Genomic DNA, 23,402 nt, shown 5'->3' with positions numbered 1-23,402 from the left:
TTAATAATTATGGATGATTTATCATTAATTCTGTGACTATGGCTTGGAATAAATCAAAATGTGTCAACATGATTGTTTCCTTCATAACTTAAGTTGTAATGAACCCTGTTTGTTGTAAACAGATGTGCATTAACATAAACTCTAATGCGATGAATAAACACCAACATTATCTGATTTAATTTCTCTGAATGCCAGGTGTTTATATTTCCTTTTTCCTCAAAGAATGACCATCTCTCCTTAGCCTTTCCTCATAATGTACTAAAAGACAAGCACACCAAACTGTAAGATAAATAATTTATAATATCTACTATTAAAGAATAACAATGAATGTGTAAATAAATCAATCTATTGTTTATTGCAGATATGTATGTTGAAAGACTATATGAAGACTTTAAACTTTATGAGTAAAATTATGTTTGAAACTGTGCAACTTCAGGATAAGCTACAGTATTATTGCACTATGGCCCCCAGCTGGCAAGTTAGGGAAGTGGTAGACTTGGTAGCCTGCTGGTTGTGTGTAACAACCTTTCAGTTGTCTACACTAATCAGTGATGTAGTATAGCCTACTACTGTAGCAGTGGATTACTAAATAAAGACAACAAATGTACTGTATGTCAGGTAAAAGTGATTTATTAAAGCATGAAAACATTATTGGATGTGCATCTTTGCATACATTACATGGACATGTTAAAGCATACATTAAAACAATAAAGCTCACAACCTGAAGATGGTACCGCTTGTGCTAAAATAATGGGTTCAACTCCATCTTTAGAAACATCTAGTTAAGACTGTATGGCTTTTCCGACATTTGTGAAGAGACCGTTTATTGTAAGATAGTTCTCCACCCTTACCAAGTTTAGGAAAGGCACACAGTGATTAGTGCTTTCTGCTGTAGTTAGACCTATCGAGATAGTGTGAAGTATTGTGGTTTGAGTCATTGGTACCCTCTGACACAGTAATTACACAGTACTGTTACACAATATCAGGTCTGAGATGTTCATCCTGTTCATATGACTTCTTTGAATGATACCACTCCATTCAACCCCTATGGACATGACTACAGATCACATTGCACTTTTCCTGCTGGCTGCCAATCCAAGGCATCAGAACTTAAAAAACAACAACAAATGCAATGTGCAGGGCAGAAGCATTAATGCATGTCTTTGTCTTTAGGATTCCAGCTCTACATGTGTACTTTTACATATACACCTGTACTTACAGTGGCTTGCGAAAGTATTCACCCCCCTTGGCATTTTTCCAATTTTGTTGCCTTACAACCTGGAATTATACTGGATTTTTGGGGGGTTTTAATCATTTGATTTACACAACATGCCTACCACTTTGAAGATACAAAATATTTTTTTTTTATTGTGAAAAAACTGAAAACTTGAGCGTGCATAACTATTCACCCCCCCCCCCCCAAAGTCAATACTTTGTAGAGCCACCTTTTGCAGCAATTACAGCTGCAAGTCTCTTGGGGTATGTCTCTAGTTGGATGGGTTCCGCTGGTGTACAGCAATCTTTAAGTCATACCACAGATTCTCAATTGGATTGAGGTCTGGGCTTTGACTAGGCCATTCCAAGACATTTAAATGTTTCCCTTTAAATCACTCAAGTCTCAAATCTCTGGAAGACTGAAAAAGGTTTCCCTCAAGAATTTCCCTGTATTCAGCGCCATCCATCATTCCTTCAATTCTGACCAGTTTCCCAGTCCCTGCCGATGAAAAACATCCCCACAGCATGATGCTTCACTGTGAGGATGGTGTTCTCGGGGTGATGAGAGGTGTTGGGTTTGCGCCAGACATAGTGTTTTCCTTGATGGCCAAAATGCTCAATTTTAGTCTCATCTGACCAGAGTACCTTCTTCCATATGTTTGGGGAGTCTCCCACATGCCTTTTGGCGAACACCAAACGTGTTTGCTTATTTTTTTCTGTAAGCAATGGATTTTTTTCTGGCCACTCTTCTGTAAAGCCCAGCTCTGTGGAGTGTACGGCTTAAAGTGGTCCTATGGACAGATACTCCAATCTCCGCTGTGGAGCTTTGCAGCTCCTTCAGGGTTATCTTTGGTCTATTTGTTGCCTCTCTGATTAATGCCCTCCTTGCCTGGTAATAATAATAATAATAATAATAATATGCCATTTAGCAGACGCTTTTATCCAAAGCGACTTACAGTCATGTGTGCATACATTTTTACGCATGGGTGGTCCCGGGGATCGAACCCACTACCCTGGCATTACAAGCGCCATGCTCTACCAATTGAGCTACAGAGGTCCGTGAGTTTTGGTGGGCGGCCCTCTCTTGGCAGGTTTGTTGTGGTGCCATATTTTTTCAATGTTTTAATAATGGATTTAATGGTGCTCTGTGGGATGTTCAAAGTTTCTGATATTTTTTATAAGCCAACCCTGATCTGTACTTCTCCACAACTTTGTCCCTGACCTGTTTGGAGAGCTCCTTGGTCTTCATGGTGTCGCTTGCTTGGTGGTGCCCCTTGCTTAGTGGTGTTGCAGACTCTGGGGCCTTTCAGAACAAGTGTATATTTACTGAGATCATATGACAGATCATGTGACACTTAGATTGCACACAGGTGGACTTTATTTAACTAATTATGTGACTTCTGAAGGTAATTGGTTGCACCAGATCTTAATTAGGCGCTTCATAGCAAAGGGGGTGAATTCATGTGCACGCATCACTTTTCCGTTATTTTTTTTTTTTAAACAAGTTATTTTTTTCATTTCACTTCACCAATTTGGACTATTTTGTGTATGTCCATTACATGAAATCCAAATAGAAATCCATTTAAATTACAGGTTGTAATGCAACAAAATAGGGAAAACGCCAAGGGGGATGAATACTTTTGCAAGGCACTGTAGACACCTGATCATTTGGTTTAAGATGCTCTCATACGCAGACCATTGTTCATCTAAAAACAGCATCCTTGAATTCCTGTGTATTGAGAATACATACAATCTGTTTCAGCAAAATAATGAGAGATGAGCAGTGTCCTTTTCATTGCGTAACATTTAATACAAAAACAGTACTGTGACACAGTGCATGGTAAGGTGACATTCACAGTGTAACTTTGATGTGATATTTGTACAGTGAATTTTGATGCCCCCAAACTACAAACCAGTGATTTAAACTGTCTTTGACAGCACCGTCTACTTTCTTCTCTCATAGATGTTTATATCTGATGCATTTCAAAGTGCTTTTATTTTGTACATGAAAGAAGAACTGCTCTCTTTGAGGTAAGCTACCATCTCTTATGACAAATGTCATATGCTCCGCTTGTTTTATGAAATGGAAAGTCATTATGTTTTTTCCCACCTGATTTACACTTTAGACTGCCGGACATCCTTCCACTCCATCTTAGTGTTCTGCAGGGCCTGAGTCTTCTTCTCATCCACCTGCACATAGTCCACCCTGTGTTCATCAGCAAGGAGGGGCTTCTGGAAGACATCCCAGCAGAGTTGGTGTACAGTAAACTAAGGTGATGACATTATTCAATCAAAACCTGTATCCAGAATAGAACTACCAGTCTTACATTTGGGGTCCTGTACGGCTCAGTTGGTAGAGCATGGCACTTTGAATGGTAGGTTTGTGGGTTTGATTCCCACGGGGACCAGTATGAAAAAGTACTAAAATGTATGCACTCACTGTAAGTCGCTCTGGATAAGAGCATCTGCTAAATGACTCAAATTTAAAGGAACATAGATGACCTTTCTTCCCTTTCCATAGAGTGGAAAACTATTTTAAATTGATGCTGTTTTGTCAGTTATTCAGTGGCTATTATACAGTCTTATAGTTGCATGTAATATGTCCTCTCTATGCTTCAGCCTGAAGGAAAGCATTAGTATTCCTTTCGCTATGTCTTTTTGCAGATTGAGAGTGAATGACTTGTCACCAAAACAATGAGTCACTGACATTATTGTCTCACAGTATGCAGCTGCCTGATTCATTACCATGGAAATGGACAGAGCTACACCCTGCAAGTGCTATTTCATTCTTATCACACATTTGCTTGAATTTGAGCCAAATCCACAATGTAATGTATTGTTTACATCTGGGCTATTGAATCCAGATGGAAGATGGGGCAATAAAACCAAACAAATAAAATGATACATACAATGCATGTATGTTGTTCATTGTTTTAAGGTCTGACCAGTATGTGTGTTTCAAATACTATTTAAATGAAAACCTATTCTGCACCCCTGCTCAGATGGTGAGAGAGCAATAATTTGGCTTGATTTCTAACATACGAGTCAATGCAAAAGTGGCACTTCTGGAAAATGTCACATACAGAATACAGATAAGGAGTCGCCCAAGGACCCGTTGCCTAGATACAGGCGCATTACACATTCAATTGGAGATTGAACGATAAGAGTGAGCAAAGCAACAAATGTCAGATTCTTCCCCTAGATCGGTTATAAAAGCAATAATGAAAATGTATGACACCAATCTGTCTACTATCATGTGTATCAATTAAGCATGCAGAGACAAAGTTGTATTAATGTACAGGGGATTTCCCAATGAAAAAGTAATTGATATGCCTACACACATTACAATGACCAGAAGGAATTGCAGTGGATGATGACTGTAATTTGAAGTCCTTTAAAGCTGCCAGTGGCAGCTCAAAGTGAAAGACAGACACTTCTAATGCCGTTAAATGGTTGAATTGATTCCATGTCTTGCTTTGGAGACAAACCCATTCCCACCATTTGACCTCTATTTATTCAATCAAGCTTACCTTTTGCACAGGAGACGGGGATGCGGAATTGAAATCCAGTGAAAGGTAGTCAAGGTTTGATCTCCTAAACCACGGCTGGGTGGCTCCCTCGTTTGTTGAGAATAACAGCTGCCTTGACTCCTGAAATTAAAGTAATCTCACTTACAATGAGACTCACTTCACATTCGTCTCTGAATATGTTATGTCATATGGTTCACCAACACTGAACACTTTCCATTTGTATTGCTAGTTTCAGGTGAAGATCAATTGTAATATTTTAAGCCTTTATTGGTACCCCAAACATGAATTAATAATTGTGATGCTCAAACCTTTATTCCTTTGCTTTAGGCAGTTTGGAACTCAGAGTTTAGACACAACAGCTGAATTATTCATGGCAGTGGAGGAAAGCAGTCTACCTATAAAGTGACTGGGGTACTTTTTTTCTCTCTGTAGATTGTGGAAACTATTTGTGATGTCAATATAGAAGGTAACTTTACTATTGGAATGCTGCTGGCTTCTTGGTCTTCTTTAATTCCCAGCTGTCCTTGTCTTCTCTCCAGAAGGACTTGCAGTGAATTTCTGGGAACAACACAAACAAACACACAAACACACACAAACAAATTAATCCAGTTTGTCTTCCTTTTTTTCATTTTAGAATTTGGACAGAAAGAGAGATGAGAGTTCAGGATGGAGAGAGTTATATCTGACTCACCCTGGCTCTGTCATGGTTCTGATCAAAGGCATATGAGTTGGACATTCTCTTATAGTGGACAGGCCCCTCAGGTCCAGTGGTGGAGGCCGGGCTGCGAACCAGAGAAACAACATGGTGAGGTGAGGCAAGCAACCCTCAAATTCTATATTGGACAATAATGATCAGGTCTACTTTTCTCCCAACAAAACCATTTGTGTTGAAATATCAACATTTCAAAAAGAGTCATGCTGCACATACTGTCCCAAAAGGAGACTTTCACAGACTACATGTATCCAATATTGGGTCTTGTGAGAGTCACAAGATTCAATAGAATGTAAAACCTTATTCAATTTGCTTTTCAGCAAAAAATATTTTTTGTGCTTCCTCTACTGAGTAAGAGGATTGAATATATTATGTAGCCCTTTAGACATTACTTTTTACTTCCTTTTTGCTCATTACCTCTCCTGCGTGGTTTGAGATCCCTGTTGATTGGAGGTGGTTCTGGATCCCCAGGTAGACCTGCAGTGGGAAAGGGGGTGGGAGCGAGAGGGGCCTCTGTTTTGCCGTTAACCTTGAGGAAGCTGATTGGAGTGGGGCTCATAGGGATGTAGCCGTCCGATACATCTTCACCAACACAGACAGGCGGAGAGGCCATGGGCACGTACGAGTCCTCATGGCAGTTTGGACTTTGAGTGGCAATGAAACGTGGCTGCAAAAAGACAACAAGACCAGACCAACTTAGGAACGTGTAGTAGACCATGGCCTATGTAAGTCGCTCTGGATAAGAGCGTCTGCTAAATGACTAAAATGTAAAATGTAAATGTAATAATGTAGAAAAGTCACTTGTAAATCCTGTATTGTTGTTTGACATTCAAGAAGGAAAAAATGACAGTTAAGAATTAGTACCTGCTATTAACTATCCAACAACATTATGTCCAAAACATTTTGTAGTATTGAAAATGCCTATCAGTTCCCATCAATTGCAAGTACATGTGCACTTACCAAATTAAGACTGAGCCTTTTGTTCCTGCTCCTCAGTGCACTCCCCTCAATGTCTTCTAGATAAGACAGAAATATCACTGATGAAGGCGGTTGTGCTGTATATATTACATATACCGTATTACATATACCAGTATATGGAGCCAGGTATGAAGGGCCTAGACTGAAGGACTCTGCTGGTTATATACTGTACCTCTTCTAAAGTGGTCTGGCAGGCCTGACAGAGAGATCCTCCGGGGGATGAGTGCAGGTTGGCCTGTGAGCCACTGCCCAAACCCACCCAGAGGCCTATGGGAGCCCTCATCACTGAGGTGCTCTGAGAGGTGGATAGGCTTGGGGGGCAGAGGAGGGGGAGTTAGTCCATCAGTGGTTACCTCCAATATGGCAGAAGAATATGGCTTGTCAAACTGGAAGACGTTGGGTGCACGGTGGAGAGGAAGAGGAGAGGAAGAGGATGACGTGGGGCCACATGGGGCGCTGAAAGGGGGGTCATGCGTCCTTATGTGGGGGAAGGGGGACAGAGATGGTCCAGTGTGGGGAAAGGGAGACCGAGAAGGATCAGGTGAAGAGAAGACATCTTCTGTAGTAGCATCTGATGAATTCTGTTCCAGAGATCGCTCAGAGTTTGAATAGCTGTCGCATCTATAAAAGAAAGTGATATAGAAATTAAAATATATACAGGTTAAAAGTAATGACTAAATGTTCCACCCTTAAATATAGTTGTGAAATGTTCTTGTTTTAAGTATGATTAGTACTTTCTTAGTAGTGACTAATTATTATACTCAGAAACTGTGTGAGATGTGTTAGAATCTACTACCTGGTAATGTGTGAGTGTAGGACCAGTAAAGATTATGACATTGTGCTACTATTTAGCAATGTGGACAAGGAGAACTGTCTACAGGCAACTGAGAAACCAAGATAAAGAGGCCTCCCAATTTAGGGAGGAGAGAGACTATGATAAGAAAATGTGTATGTGTGTGTATGTATGTGTGTGTGTGTGTGTGTGTGTGTATGTGTGTGTGTGTGTGAACTGATGGTCAGGAGAGCAGTTTTAAAGTGGAAAACGACAGCCCGCCTACAGAGGGGTGGGATTTTCGTATGACGTGTGCGTATAAAAATATTGTACGACCATTTTGTGACAGAATTCTCAATGAATAAACATCTCTGACTATGCAGACTGGGACTCTGTCCGTTTCTTGATCCAAAGGCATTACAACCTTTTGGGAGATGCACAGAGACACTGAAATAGTTTGTTAAATAATTCTCATAACAGAAAGAAAAAGGAAAATACATTGCTTATCGTTTATCGTCATTAAAACAACGTGTGGATATGGTGTCCAGTTTGAGGTTTGAGAGGTATAGACTACATACCTAAAGATGCTGAACCTCCCTGTCTCACACTGTGAGAGGAAGAGGTAGTCCATTGGATGGTTGGGTTCCATCTGACTGGGCATCTCCACTCTGCTGTTACCATAGGCCATGAAGTCATGGTTGGAAGTGAATGACATATTTCGGGAGAGAGCAGGTGAAGGCTGCTGGGAGGTTGGGGTGTGCAAAAAACCTTCCTCTGATTGTGAAAGACGGAGGGATGGGGAGAGAAAATAGAAGGAATAGAGAGATTCTACATTAGTTCTGGGCTGGCTCAGGATAATGTTATGTAAATTAGGCCAGAGTCAGACAGGAATCCTGATCTGTCTCTTGACAAATGTGATCTCTGAGACGTAGTTGTCAACGATCTCCAGCAGGTGGCAGTGGGACGAATTTGAACAGTGCTTTTAATGCTTTTGACCTTGTCCATGTCCCCCTTACTGTAAACAAAGCCCCTACCACGTAGCTATTCAGACTGAGCAACCCCTCTGCTAATAAAACATCCACTATGGTACAGTATAATCACAACACCTGTGTATGTATAAACATGTGACATGCGTATAAACATGTGACATGCGTATAAACATGTGACATGCGTATAAACATTATCTCACCAGCACCATAAAACATAAGAACGAGAAGAAAAAAGACCAGGTATATATTGAAAAAAAGAAAGACAATTTTCTTCTTAACTTTTCCAAACAATATACAGTGCATATATTGTGTCTGTGTGTGCCGCCCATGCATGTAGAGTGCATTCATAAAGTATTCAGACCCCTTGACTTTTTCCACATTTTGTTACTTTACAGCCTTATTCTAAAATGGATTAAATAATAAATTAATCTACACACAATAGTCCATAATGACTAAGCAAAAACAGGTTTTTAGAATTTTTAGCAAATGTATTAAAAATTAAAAACAGAAATACCTTATTTACGTAAGTATTCAGACCCTTTGCTATGAGACTCGAAATTGAGCTCAGGTGCATCCTGTTTCCATTGATCATAATATAATAATCATCCTTGAGATGTTTCCACAACTTGATTGGAGTCCACCTGTGGTAAATTCAATTGATTGGACATGATTTGGAAAGGCACACACCTGTCTATATAAGGTCCCACAGTTGACAGTGCATGTCAGAGCAAAAACCAAGCCATGAGGTCGAAGAAATTGTCCGTAGAGCTCCGAGACAGGATTGTGTCGAGGCACAGATCTGGGGAAGGGTACCAAAAAGTTTCTGCAGCATTGAAGGTTCCCAAGAACACAGTGGCCTCCTTCATTCTTAAAATGAAGAAGTTTGGAACCACCAAGACCCTTCCTAGAGCTGGCCGCCCGGCCAAATTGAGCAATCAGAGGAGAAGGGCCATGGTCAGGGAGGTGACCAAGAACCTGATGGTCACTCTGACAGAGCTCCAGAGTTCCTCTGTGGAGATGGGAGAACCTTCCAGAAGAACAACCATCTCTGCAGCACTCCACCAATCAGGCCTTTATGGTAGAGTGGCCAGCCGGAAGCCACTCCTCAGTAAAAGTTTGCCAAAAGGCACCTAAAGGACTCTCAGACCATGAGAAACAAGATTCTCTGGTCTGATGAAACCAAAACTGAACTCTTTGGCCTGAATGCCAAGTGTCACATCTGGAGGAAACCTGATACCATCCCTACGGTGAAGTATGGTGGTTGCAGCATTTTGCTGTGGAGATGTTTTTCAACGGCAGGGACTGGGAGACTAGTCAGGATTGAGGGAAAGACGAACTGAGAAAAGTACAGAGAGATCCTTGATGAAAACCTGCTCCAGAGCACTAAGGACCTCAGACTGGGGCGAAGGTTCACCTTCCAACAGGACAACGACCCTAAGCACACAGCCAAGACAATGCAGGAGTGGCTTCGGGACAAGTCTCTGAATGTCCTCGAGTGGCCTAGCCAGAGCCTGGACTTGAACCCTATCGAACATCTCTGGAGAAACCTGAAAATAGCTGTGCAGCGACGCTCCCCATCCAACCTGACAGAGCTTGAGAGGATCTGCAGAGAAGAATGGGAGAAACTCCCCAAATACAGGTGTGCCGAGGCTGTATTGGCTGCCAAAGCTGCTTCAACAAACTACTGAGTAAAGGGTCTGAATACTTATGTAAATGTGATATTTCCATTTTTTTTTTTTTTTACTTTTGCAAAAATGTCTAAAAACACGTTTTTGCTTTGTCATTATGGGGTTTTGTGTGTAGTTTGATGGAGGGGGGGGGGGACAATTTAATCAATTTTAGAACAAGGCTGTAAAGTAACAAAATGTGTAAAAAGTCAATTGGTCTGAATACTTTCCGAGTTGTGTGTTTGAGTTTTCTATTGAGAATGTTTGAGGCAATGTGCTGACTAGTGGAACATAGCTATAACTATTTGTTTTCTTATAAAATGGTTTTAGTTGAGCGGTGAGAACATGCAGACAGGAGCGTGAGATCTATATGATCAGGATATACAGTGCTATGAAAAAGTATTTTCCCCCTTTCTAATTTTCTCTACTTTTGCATATTTGTGATACTGAATGTTATCAGATCTTCAACCAAAACCTAATATTAGATAAAGGGAACATAAGTAAACAAATAACACAACAATTACATATTTATTTCATAAACAAAGTTATGCAACACCCAATTCCCCTGTGTGAAAAAGTAATTGCCCCCTTACACTCAATAACTGGTTGTGCCACCTTTAGCTGCAATGACTCCAACCAAATGCTTCCTGTAGTTGTTGATCAGTCTCTCACGTCGCTGTGGAGGAATTTTGGCCCACTCTTCCATGCAGAACTGCTTTAACTCAGTGACGTGTGGGTTTTCAAGCATGAACTGCTCGTTTCAAGTCCTGCTACAACATCTCAATTGGGATTAGGTCTGGACTTTGACTAGGCCATTCCAAAACTTCCAATTTGTTGCTTTTTAGCAATTTTCATGCAGACTTGATTGTGTGTTTTGGATCATTGTCTTGCTGCATGACCCAGCTGCGCTTCAGCTTCAGCTCACAGACGGATGGTCTGACATTCTCCTGTAGAATTCTCTGATACAGAGCAGAATTCATGGTTCCTTCTATTAAGGCAAGTCGTCCAGGTCCTGAGGCAGCAAAGCATCCCCAAACCATCACACCACCACCACCATGCTTGACCTTTGGTATGATGTTCTTACTGTGGAATGCAGTGTTTGGTTTTCGCCAGGCATAATGGGACCCATCTCGTCCAAAAAGTTGACTCAAGTTTGCCAAAAAGCACCTGGATGATCATCAAGACTCTTGGAAGAACGTTCTATGGACAGATGATTCAAAAGTATAACTTTTTGGACGACATGGTTCCAGTAATGCCTGGTGAAAACCAAACACTGCATTCCACAGTAAGAACATCATACCAAAGGTCAAGCATGGTGGTGGTGGTGTGATAGTTTGGGGAGTGAGTGTAAGGGGGCAATTACTTTTTCACACAGGGGAATTGGGTGTTGCATAACTTTGTTTATGAAATAAATATGTAATTGTTGTGTTATTTGTCCACTTATGTTCCCTTTATCAAATATTAGGTTTTGGTTGAAGATCTGATAACATTCAGTATCACAAATATGCAAAAGTAGAGAAAATTAGAAAGGGGCAAATACTTTTTCATAGCACTGTATAAGGGGAAACATCCATGTAATCATCATTCACACGTTGCTTAACTAGTATTTCACTTAATCACTGGTAATCATCTCTGCTGGGCTTTCAGTAACTGAGTTCATTATAGTTATAAAGACACAGTATGGGTATCAGTATGGGGGAAATAATATGGGATTGATCTATAAACACTTTGTGTATTTATATTTCTACAGACAATGATATACACTAACATTTAAAAAATATATATTTTCAGAAATAACTCATCTTTGAATATTGAATGCTCTAATTAGTTATGTATTTATAAGACTCATACTGTAACATCAGGGCAGAGCATAAACTTGTTATTTTTTCAGCACATGAAACTGCAGATACAAATAAATAATTGTGGCAGTATCTCGTGTTTCTTTCACAATGGATGGAATTACGTTCACATACATTTAGGATTTTCTTCTTTTTTTGTGTCCTGAATAGTCAACAAGTTCAGGATATCATTGACTGAATGTCTGACGTTGTGTTATCTTTCCCAGTTATGTGTAAGCCTGGGTTTTGCTACTGTTCCTCTGAGCTATAATCTCTTCTCTTTGTCTGGATATCATGTAGTCTGCCCTATCTGCTCCATACAGACAACAATGTTTTACTAAATGTTCCAACTGCCAACTCTTATTAACTCCAAACCAGGGGGAGAGCTGTGGATGAGACATGAGCATGGTTTCTAAGTGTTCAAGCATCCCCCTCTAACTGTTCAAGCATCACCCTGGCTGAACTTGCATGCATGTAGAGAGTTGTAATGTCTATGGCACTATGAGTTTCACAGAGAAAGATAGCTAGTAACGGAATTGGGTAAAATAAGTCAGATTTTACTGCAGCACTGTCCACTGCTTTACTATATGTTTTTTCAAAATGTTATAGTTCATGGCAAACCATTCTTTTTATATAATTTGTTTGTATCCTATGTAAGTTTGGAGCATGTTGAGAAAAATGTGTCTTACAGTGGCATTATCCTTACAGTACATACAGTGCCTTCAGAAGTATTCAGACCCCTTGACTTTTACCACATTTTGTTACGTTACAGCCTTATTCTAAAATTGATTAAATTGTTTTTCCTCCTCATCAATATACACACAAAACCCCATAGTGACAAAGCAAAAACAGGTTTTTATTGATTTTTGATAAAAAGTAAAAAATGGAAATATTACATTTACATAAGTATACAGACCTTTTACTCAGTACTTTGTTGAAGCACCTTTGGCAGCGATTACAGCAGCAAGTCTTCTTGGGTATGACGCTACAAGCTTGGCACACCTGTATTTGGGGAGTTTCTCCCATTCCTCTTTACAGATCCTCTCAAGCTCTGTCAGGTTGGATGGGGAGCGTTGCTGCACAGCTATTTTCAGGTCTCTCCAGAGATGTTAGATCGGGTTCAAGTCTTGGCTCTGGCTGGGCCACTCAAGGACATTCAGAGACTTGTCCCGAGAGAATGAAAAACAGCTTCTATCTCAAGGCCATCAGACTGTTAAATAGCTATCAGTAGCACATTAGAGGCTGCTGCTGCCTATTGAAATCACTGGCCTCTTTACATTTACATTTACGTCATTTAGCAGACGCTCTTATCCAGAGCGACTTACATTATTATAATTTTTTTCATACCCCCTGTGGGAATCAAACCCACAACCCTGGCGTTGCAAACGCCATGCTCTATCAACTGAGCTACATCCCTGCCGGCCATTCCCTCCCCTACCCTGGACGACGCTGGGCCAATTGCGCGCCGCCCCATGGGTCTCCCGGTCACGGCCGGCTACGACAGAGCCTGGATTCGAACCAGGATCTCTAGTGGCACAGCTAGCACTGCGATGCAGTGCCTTAGACCACTGCGCCACTCAGGAGACTTTAAGAAATGGAACACTATTCACTTTAATCATGTTTACATATCTTGCACTACTCATCCCATATGTATATACTGTATTATATTCTATAATATTCTACTGTATCTTAGTCCATGCCGCTCTGTCATTGCTTGTCCATATATGTATATATTCATAAATTCCATTCCTTACCAGATTTGTGCTTTGGGTATACAGTATGTTGTGAAATTGTTAGATATTATTTGTTAGATATTACTGCACTGTCGGAGCTAGAAGCACAAGTATTTCGCTACATCCGCAATAACATATGCTAAACACGTGTATGTGACAAATACAATTTGATTTGATTTGATTTGAAGCCACTCCTGCGTTGTCTTGGCTGTGTGCTTAGGGTCGTTGTGCTGTCCGTCGCCCCCAGTCTGAGGTCCTGAGTGCTCTGGAGCAGGTTTTCATCAAGGATATCTCTGTACTTTGCTCCATTCATCTTTGCCTTGATCCTGACTAGTCTCCCAGTCCCTGCCACTGAAAAACATCCCCACAGCATGATGCTGCCACCACCATACTTCACCGTAGGGATGGTGCCAGGTTTCCTCCAGACATGACGCTTGGCATTCAGGCCAAAGAGTTCAATCTTGGTTTCATCAGACCAGAGAATCTTGTTTCTCATGGTCTGATAGTCTTTAGGTGCCTTTTGGCAAACTCCAAATGGGCTATCATGTGCTTTTACTGAGGAGTGGCTTCTGTCTGGCCACTCTACCATACAGACCTGATTGGTGGAGTGCTGCATAGATAGTTGTCCTTCTGGAAGGTTCTCCCATCTCCACAGAGGATTCTAGAGCTCTGTCAGAGTGACCATCAGGTTCTTGGTCACCTCCTTGACTGGGCGGTCAGCTCTAGGAAGAGTCTTGGTGGTTCCAAACATCTTCCATTTAAGAATGATGGAGGCCACTGTGTTCTTGGGGACCTGCAATGCTGCTGACATTTTTGGTACCCTCCCCAGATCTGTGCCTCAACACAATCCTATCTCAGAGCTCTATGGACAATTCCTTCGACCTCATGGCTTGGTTTTTGCTCTGACATGCACTGTCAGCTGTGGGACCTGTGGGAAACAGGATGCACCTGAGCTCAATTTCGAGTCTCATAGCAAAGGGTCTGAATACTTATGTAAATAAGGTATTTCTGTTTTTTATTTTTAATACATTTGCCAAAATGTTCTAAAAACCTGTTTTCACTTTGTCATAGTGGGGTATTGTGTGTATATTGCTGAGTTTTTTATTTTATTTTATCCATTTTAGAATAAGGCTGTAGCGTAACAAAATGTGGAAAAGGTCAAGGGGTCTGAATACTTTCTGAAGGCACTGTACGTAGAAGAAATCATACGATATAGGGGTATAATGTATTGTAAAGCAGTAGCCTACAGTAAAAAGTTATTGGTGTAGATCACCTTTTCTATTTGACTTTTCAACTGATACAGTATCACCTGTCTCTCTGCTTGACAAAATACATCAGCTTACAGTGTATCAATGAAATTCAGATAATGAGTGGAATATATTGTTATATGCAACCCAGGTATTTCAGCAGTGCATTGACTGGACACTTCCCGTTTCTTTTATACTGTTTTCCACTCTGTGTATTTAAATACTTTATTCTCGACATAACTCATTCTAATATACTGTATCTACTAGTGTACATTGCATTTTTGTTATACTGTTTATATACACCGTCTATTTATATGCTGGATTCTTGACATAGCTCACTGTAATAAATCTACTGCTGTACATATAATTCTTAGTATATCTTTTTACATTTACATTTTAGTCATTTAGCAGACGCTCTTACCCAGAGCGACTTACAGTTAAGTGAGTGCATACATTTTTTTTTCATACTGGCCCCCCGTGGGAAACGAACCCACAACCCTGGCGTTGCAAACGCCAAGCTCTACCAACTGAGCTACACGGGGCCTTTTTGGTGTATATACGCATAGATTGCGTTTGGATTACTGACAAAGTGTTATTTGGGTTGTTAATTGGATTCGTTCTGACATTTCTTGATTTCTTGATTTTAGTTTTTGATTATTTGTGTACTTGTTTGACATTTTACTGCATTGTTAGAAGCTAGTAACACAAGCATTTCGCTGCACCTGCTATAATATCTGCTAAACTGTGTACGTGACCAATACACTTTGATTAGATTTGATTGGATTAATTCCTAATTGTAGCACATAGAGTGACTTTCCACTTTGTACAATTGAAGCACACTGGTTGATGGAGGGTTATGACGAAGTATTTACAGCCACATCCATATATGATTTGGTTTTGACCTTCCAATGTAAATTGATGTCAATTTATACATTTATGTAAAAATATAGAGTTGTACAGTGTTCAGCAGTTATCAAACTTTATACACTGAACAAAAATATAAACGCAACGTGGCGGATGAATGGCACGACAATGGGCCTCAGGATCTCATCACGGTATCTCCATCGATAAAATGCAATTGTGTTCATTGTCCGTAGCTTATGCTTGCTCATACCATAAACCCACCTCCACCATGGGGCACTCTGTTTACACCGTTGACATCAGCAAACAGCTCGCCCACACGACGCCATACATGCTGTCTGCCATCTGCCCGGTACAGTTGAAACCAGGATTCATCCGTAAAGAGCACACTTCTCCAGCGTGCCAGTGGCCATCGAAGATGAGAATTTGCCCACTGAAGTCAGCTACGACGCCGAACTGAAGTCAGGTCAAGACCCTGGTGAGGACGACGAGCACGCAGATGAGCTTCCCTGAGACGGTTTCTGACAGTTTGTGCAGAACTTATTCGGTTGTGCAAACCCAGTTTCATCAGCTGTCTAGGTGGCTAGTCTCAGACGATTCCACAGGTGAAGAAGCCGGATGTGGAGGTCCTGGGCTGGCGTGGTTACACGGGGTCTGTGGTTGTGAGCTGGTTGGACGTACTACCAAATTCTCTAAATCGATGTTAGAAGCGGCTTATGGTAGATAAACGAATATTCAATTATCTGGCAACAGCTCTGGTGGACATTCCTGCAGTCAGCATGCCAATTGCACACTCCCTCAAAACTTCAGACATCTGTGACATTGTGTTGTGTGACAAAACTGCACATTTTAGCTTCTTGATATGCCACATCTGTCAGGTGGATGGATTATCTTGGCAAATGAGAAATTGTCACTAACAGGGATGTAAACAAATTTGTCCACAAAATTTGAGAGAGATAAGCTTTTTGTGCATATGGATCACTTCTGGGATCTTTTATTTCAGCTCATGAAACATGGGACCAACACTTTACATGTTGCGTTTATATTTTTGTTCAGTGTACGTAAACTAGGCATTGTATAATTTTGGTTCAGTAGTTATCTGTTTTGAGCCGTTTGATTAAGTGACTGTTAACAAAATGACAAGACAATCATATCAAAAGTAATGTGAATATTGCATTGTGAAAAGAAAATACTTGGATTGAATATTGAAAGAGTTATTTGGTGCAGTGAGCAAGTGACTTTGTGAATTTGTTTGTTGTTCATATGTAGGATCTTAATTTGAGCCAGTTTGCTAAGCAGGAAAATAATCCTCTAGCAACAGGAAATGTGAATTGTTATGTGGATTATAATTCATGAACATCTTTGTAGGGGTTGATACATTTTTTGTAAGGGAAAATAAAGTCAGAAATGTTTAAGTAGAAATTACAAACTTCAGAAGCCTTTTTAAAATTCAAATACACAACAAGTTTTAAATGTCCTGCATTGTAGGAACGTTATCCTGCAACAGGGTGATCAAATTAAGTTCCTACATCTGTACTTAGTCAATTGAAAATGAGTTTTGAAACATGACCAATTTTGATTATCTGTTTAGATTGTTGTACAAAGAGTTGTACCACACACTAGTGAAAAATGCATCAAAGCGATTGAAAAAAACTGTAACACTCAGAAGCTCTCTGCAAAATGATTTGATTATTGCTACAACATTGAGGTAGGTGTGTGCATACGTCTTTGTGTGTCTATCATTAGGAAAGTTTTCAGACCCTTCCCCTTTTCCACATTTTGTGACTTAACAGCCTTATTCTAAAATGGATTACATTTTTTAAAAATATTCATCAATCCACACACAATACCCCATAATGACATTTTTTTTTTGTGCTAATTTATTAAAGATACAAAACAGAAATACCTTATTTACGTAAGTATTCAGACCCTTTGCTATGAGACTCGAAATTGAGCTCAGGTATATCCTGTTTCCATTGATCATCCTTGACAGTGGTGACGCGTCATTCAGGGCAGGTGGGGCAGGAATGCTTTTCCAACAGTCTTGAAGGAGTTCCCACATATGCTGAGCACTTGTTGGCTGCTTTTCTGATGCAGCACTCCATCACTCTCCTTCTTGGTAAAATAGCCCTTACACAGCCTGGAGGTGTGTTGGGTCATTGTCCTGTTGAATAACAAATTATAGTCCCACTAAGCCCAAACCAGATGGGATGGAGTATTGCTGCAGAATGCTGTGGTAGCCATGCTGGTTAAGTGTGCATTGAATTCAAAATAAATCACAGACAGTGTCACCAGCAAAGCACCCTCACACCATAACACCTCCTCCTCCATGCTTTACGGTGGGAAATACACATGCGCAGATCATCCGTTAACGCACACTGCGTCTCACAAAGACACGGCGGTTGGAACCAAAAATTTTCAATTTGGACTCCAGAACAAAGGACAAATTTCCACCGGTCTAATGTATATGTTTTATTTGAGATTCTTCAAAGTATCCACCCTTTGCCTTAATGACAGCTTTGCACTCCACCAATCAGGCCTTTATGGTAGAGTGGCCAGACGGAAGCCACTCCTCAGTAAAAGGCACATGACAGCCTGCTTGGAGTTTGCCAAAAGGCACCTAAAGGACTCTCAGACCATGAGAAACAAGATTCTCTGGTCTGATGAAAACCAAGATTCAACTCTTTGGCCTGAATGCCAAGCGTCACATCTGGAGGAAACCTGGCACCATCCCTATGGTGAAGCATGGTGGTGGCAGCATCATGCTGTGGGGATGTTTTTCAGCGGCAGGGACTAGGAGACTAGTCAGGATTGAGGCAAAGATGAACGGAGCAAAGTACAAAGAGATCCTTGATGAAAACCTGCTCCAGAGCGCTCAGGACCTCAGACTGGGGCGAAGATTCACCTTCCAACAGGACAACTCCCCAAATACAGGTGTGCGAAGCTTATACCCAAGAAGACTCGAGGCTGTAATCACTGCCAAAGGTGCTTCAACAAAGTACTGAGTAAAGGGTCTGAATACTTATGTAAATGTCATATTTCAGTTATTTATTTGTAATACATTTGCAAAAATGTCTAAAAACCTGTTTTTGCTTTGTCATTATGGGGTATTGTTTGTAGATTGATGAGTGGAAAAAAAACGATTTAATCCATTTTAGAATAAGGCTGTAACGTAACAAAATGTGGAAGAAGTCAAGGGGTCTGAATACTTTCCGAATGCACTGTACATCAGGGTCCCTTTGCAAAACAGGTTATAACCTCCAGAGTATTTCCTAGTTAAATAAAGCTTAAATAAAATATATTCTGCTCATACTATTCATAAAATAGTTTACCATCAATAAATCATATATCATATCATATTTCAATGTCATTGCGTAAGTGACATCAGTAAATTTCTTGAGCCCAGGAACTTGTAACGGCCCAACACTTTAGAGGCAGTATCACACTTGTCCTGCAGCAGTAATGAGAATAAACACATCTAATTTAAACATCTCCTTTAAATGCAATGCAAAACTGCACATGACAAATTAATATTGTCCACTCATTGATTTACCAGTCATCATCAGATTATCACCTAAATGGTATGTTATCTCAGTCTTGAATATAAACAGCGTTCACTAAACATGCCTACATGCCTACTCAGTCATGGGATGAAAGCCTCCAACAAAAGTTGAATATCAATGTTTATCCATATTCTTTGTAGAAATTGAACACATAAATGTAATTTTGTAACTAATACTAATCATTCATTTAATTTGTAAAGCGCATTTCTCACACCCAAGGCGCTTAAACTCTAACTGTAATGAACCGTTTTTCTGTGCCAGTTCCTTACCTGTCCCATCATCCAGACTCAGAGGTCCAAAGTGACAGATCTCCCTGATCTGACTGACCCAACTGTTCATCTCCTCCTCAGTCTTGGCCACCAGGTAGAACAGGCGAGACGACGTCTTGACAACAAAGAGGTGCTGGTTCTGGAACTCCCTTTTGACCAGGCGTTGCTCCGTCTGCATCTGAACCTCACACTCTCTCAGGTCGATGGTGCGGATGGGCTTCTTTGAGGTCTTGTTTCGGTAGTACTCCAACACATCTGGGTTCCCACTCATACGTCCTCTTTGAAGAACAAACCAACGTCTTCTCCATGCCTAGGGAACAGGGAACTACGCAGATTAACATACTGTACTGTTGCACCATGTACTAATAGACAAATCAATATAATACAATTATTCTGCACACATATGTAGACTAGTTGCCTTAGTTGGTTAGTAACCTTAGAAATATCTGGTTGGTAATAATGGTTGGTGCATTTTTATGTGACTTTAGGTTCAACCAAGGCCTCAGAAATATAATGTTGCTGTTCTCTATCAATGTTTATTTCATAGTTTATCAACAGAACCATCAGTGAACAATTTTAACATGGTAGCTCAATACAGAAAAATGTGAGCTATTTTTATGTCCCCTGACTGTGACTAAAGATTCTTTGTACAAAGCACTGTCTTTATCCTCATGTAGTTTCCAGCATTGTGACCTGTGTCAATCAGTTTATGTCACACGCAATTCATCGGGGAACATACATTTTTTGTTATGGAAAATGTATCACTGCTCTTCTGACCACGTTCAGTGGCAAGTTTAGCAACACAACCTTAATTTACCTCAACTATAGACAACACTCTTTTTCTTGCTTTTGGTACGGTTGTTGTGAGGAACTGACAACAACGTTTCCCAGAAGTGCTGAGAAGAGGAAGTGAATTCTATGTAGAAGAGAATGTCTGACACGAACAAAAAGCTAATTGTATTGCAGTGTGGGTCACTAACATATTGGGGACGATTCAAAAGGCAACCTCTTTTTCTGCTGAGATGGGTTTTTCATGCCAGAATGGATACTGATTAGTATAGGAGGGGTTTTGTTTTCAGTAATGCTATGAGAATTTAATTCTTAGCTGACTCTCTTCATTTTGATACTGAATAAGTAGGCCTAACTGAAGTACTTTAACATTTTGGTCATGATCGTGATGACTTCATGGTCACTCACATGGGCTATGAGTCATATGTCCATCTATGTACTAACTGTCAAATATTAATAACTGACTTCCATAGGCCTACTACGTCTGTTTTTCAAACTTCACCCATGTATTATTTAAAGCCATTTCCAATACCACCTTTTTAGCAGGAGTTGTATATTTTTATACCGTTGCCTAATAAATTCAGTATTCAGGTGATTCATGCATTATTCTACCTGTCATTGATCTGTTGGCATGGAACACTGGATGGATTGCCTGAAATTAAATCATAGCTGTTTTTGAGCTTTGAGAGTAATTTGATGAAACAACCTACCATAAAGAAGAAATGTGATTTGTTTTGAAGAGGCAGTGGTATTAACAACACTTTTTGTAGTTTTCTGTGTTACACTATTATTCCTATCTCAGTTGACAAAGGAAATGTGTGCTATAACCCACCAGCCACCAATTTCAGGAATATATTGTATATCTTTGTGATGATCTTTCAAGAGAGTTATGAACATGCTTAGAATGTTTGTTTGAAACCAAAACTCTGTCTTGTTGTACCCACACTCATATTCAAATAAACCATAAACAGTTAACAAGTTGTAAATCTACATTTGCATCACACAGTAAAGTAGCAAAGAGGACAGAGACACAGAGAGCAGGGCAGCTCATGTTCATCATCAATGGTACATTTTCAGTAAGTCAAAGCACATTTAAAATGCATGGTGTGAGAATAATTAACTTGCATACGCACACACACATACATTTTAATATTGTTGTATAGTGGTATTATACATTTTGTATTGTAGATATGTAGTGGTGTAATAATGTTATATGAAGTACCGTTTTGTCTTTTGTTTTATATGTGATGTAAGTGCCTTAATGTGTTTGGACCCCAGGAAGAGTAGCTGCTATCTTGGCTGCAGCTAATGGGGAACCTTAATAAATACAATACAAAAACCCACTAACAGGTTAACCCACTAACGGGAAATATCCTCACACTCTAGAAACCTCTATAGAATCATGCGTAAAAACACTTCCTTGTTGTGGTGATAACGGCCTTATTGAGTGCGAGCTCAACATTGCTGGAAAATAAACTAGGCCTGTTCTATTGAGAGTGATGTTTCTAAACCATACTATTTTTGTTTGGAACATGTTTCGCCATGATATTCTTTATAAAATGTCACATTATTATGTTATAAAGAAATGAAAACATGAGACTATTTTACCTTACAGATCCTTTAATTTGTTTTGTTTACCCTTGCACAGGCATTGTCTATTTTATATTTAAATGTGGTTAACTTATGCATTTGGGTTTGTTTACAACAGCATGGGCCACTTGCAATGTTAGCTGTGACGTCTGTGTGTTGGAGAATTGAAACTGTCTGTTACTTTCACTATCTGATTTCCTGAGTCTGATCATTAGTGTTTCTAAGAGCTAGCTGCTCTGGACCTTAACTTGCTATGTGTAGGGAGTGATGAGTCCAATGTATGCCCACACACTTTGCTCGTGTATGGTTAGTCTGGTCCTTGCAATGAAAAACGATGTCCTTCCTGTTTGTCTGTGTCCTCCACAAAGCCCCATTTTCCACCAAATAGTATCTCTGCAGTGACTCTCTTTCCAGTGAATTACCACTGCCCCCTTTATCTGTGCTAGTGTTCAGAAAAGCCATCCTCTGCTTTCCTCTGTAGAGAGAAAGTGCAAACAACCATCATAAAGCCTGGTCATTTCTGCCTGTTGGGTCATTTTGTACTGCTTGGCAGCGACAGTACTTCCGATGTTTTGCAATACACACCCACATTTCACAGAATGAGAGGCCAACAGTCTCAACACATCCCAGAATGGGTGGCCTCCCCCTTTCCTCCCTACACAACAACACTCTCACATGACCCCTACAGAAACACTGCAGATTGCCAGGCACTTGTCCCAGTTCACTTCTGGTCCAACATGCTCATCCAGACATGTTAACATTAGAGTATAATGCACTTGAATTATTAATAAGAGGCAAACCCATCTGCAAAAAATATAAATTCTAAACAAAGTTCAAAATTGTAAACATAATGGTTTATAAGCAGTTTGATATGTTTAAAATACATGTGCATTTACTGAAGGACATTAAAATGCTATTTTCACAGTGCATTAATGATGCACATCAGTATGACCAGCAGTTATAACAGCATGTCCTACAGTATGTAATGGCCACTACTATAAAAATGAGGAGGAAGACACAGGCGAGGTTACATGAAAACACTGTTTACAAAAAGGCATATAATGGTCATTATTCTACATGCCTCTGCAAGCTTAATTTCAGAAAAGAAACCAACAGTATCTTCTGAACTAACGGCATAGCAGTGCAGCTGTGTTGATCACTGATAATCCCACACATACACATACACACACACACTGCTCTGTCTGCAGCAGAAACTGGTACTACTACTGCTTGGGTAGAATGCATCACAATAGCACAGAAGCCAGCCAGCCACCCCCCCAGCCTGTTCCCCTACTCACGTATCTCTTTAGTTTCTTCTCAGGGGGAGATTTGATGAGCCAGCCGGTGCAGACCACATCCCCTGCACTCATCTTGACTGCGGAGGGAATCCGGCGTGTTTTCTAGATATAATTGTCTTTAAGCACTGATGGCTGCTGCTGCTGCTGTGAAACTGTGAGCAGCACCAGGCGAGTCCTGTGTTCTTGTATACAGCCTACAGCCGTACCAAAAGGAGGAAGTCAAGCCATTGATCACACTGACAGACAAGGGGAGATGGAGAGAGAGAGAGGGGTAGAGAGGAAGAAAACTGAGGGGAAGAGGGAGAGGGAGAGAGGGGGGTGATGTGCGTATGCTTGTCTGTAGATGTGTGT

At 40.4% G+C, this 23,402-nt stretch overlaps 1 protein-coding gene across 1 annotated transcript; it reads right to left on the bottom strand.

The window, feature by feature from the left end:
• Positions 1-2,852: 2,852 nt before the first annotated feature.
• Positions 2,853-23,402, bottom strand: gab3 (GRB2 associated binding protein 3). Its single transcript, XM_084177557.1, has 10 exons — positions 23,052-23,402; positions 19,375-19,684; positions 7,786-7,981; positions 6,608-7,056; positions 6,418-6,473; positions 5,875-6,124; positions 5,437-5,527; positions 5,222-5,303; positions 4,746-4,865; positions 2,853-3,447 (listed from the first exon to the last, which is right to left on the bottom strand). The coding sequence occupies exons 1-10, from the start codon at positions 23,121-23,123 to the stop codon at positions 3,331-3,333; spliced, it is 1,743 nt and encodes a 580-aa protein (XP_084033683.1). The 5' UTR covers positions 23,124-23,402; the 3' UTR covers positions 2,853-3,330.

The sequence above is a fragment of the Coregonus lavaretus genome (genome assembly GCF_964263955.1).
Source record: "Coregonus lavaretus genome assembly, chromosome: 15".
NCBI classification, from domain to species: Eukaryota; Metazoa; Chordata; class Actinopteri; order Salmoniformes; family Salmonidae; genus Coregonus; species Coregonus lavaretus.
The sequence above is the reverse complement of the archived record's forward strand: the minus strand, read 5'-3'. Positions and strand labels throughout refer to the sequence as shown.

Excerpts from the sequence above, each read along its gene's own strand:
- gab3 (XM_084177557.1), bottom strand. The coding sequence starts at position 23,123 with ATGAGTGCAGGGGATGTGGTCTGCACCGGCTGGCTCATCAAATCTCCC. Across the intron at positions 7,982-19,374 it reads GAGTCTGGATGATGGGACAG|AGGAAGGTTTTTTGCACACC; the intron begins GTAAGGAACTGG and ends TTTCACAATCAG. Across the intron at positions 5,528-5,874 it reads TCTCAAACCACGCAGGAGAG|CCCGGCCTCCACCACTGGAC; the intron begins GTAATGAGCAAA and ends TCTGGTTCGCAG.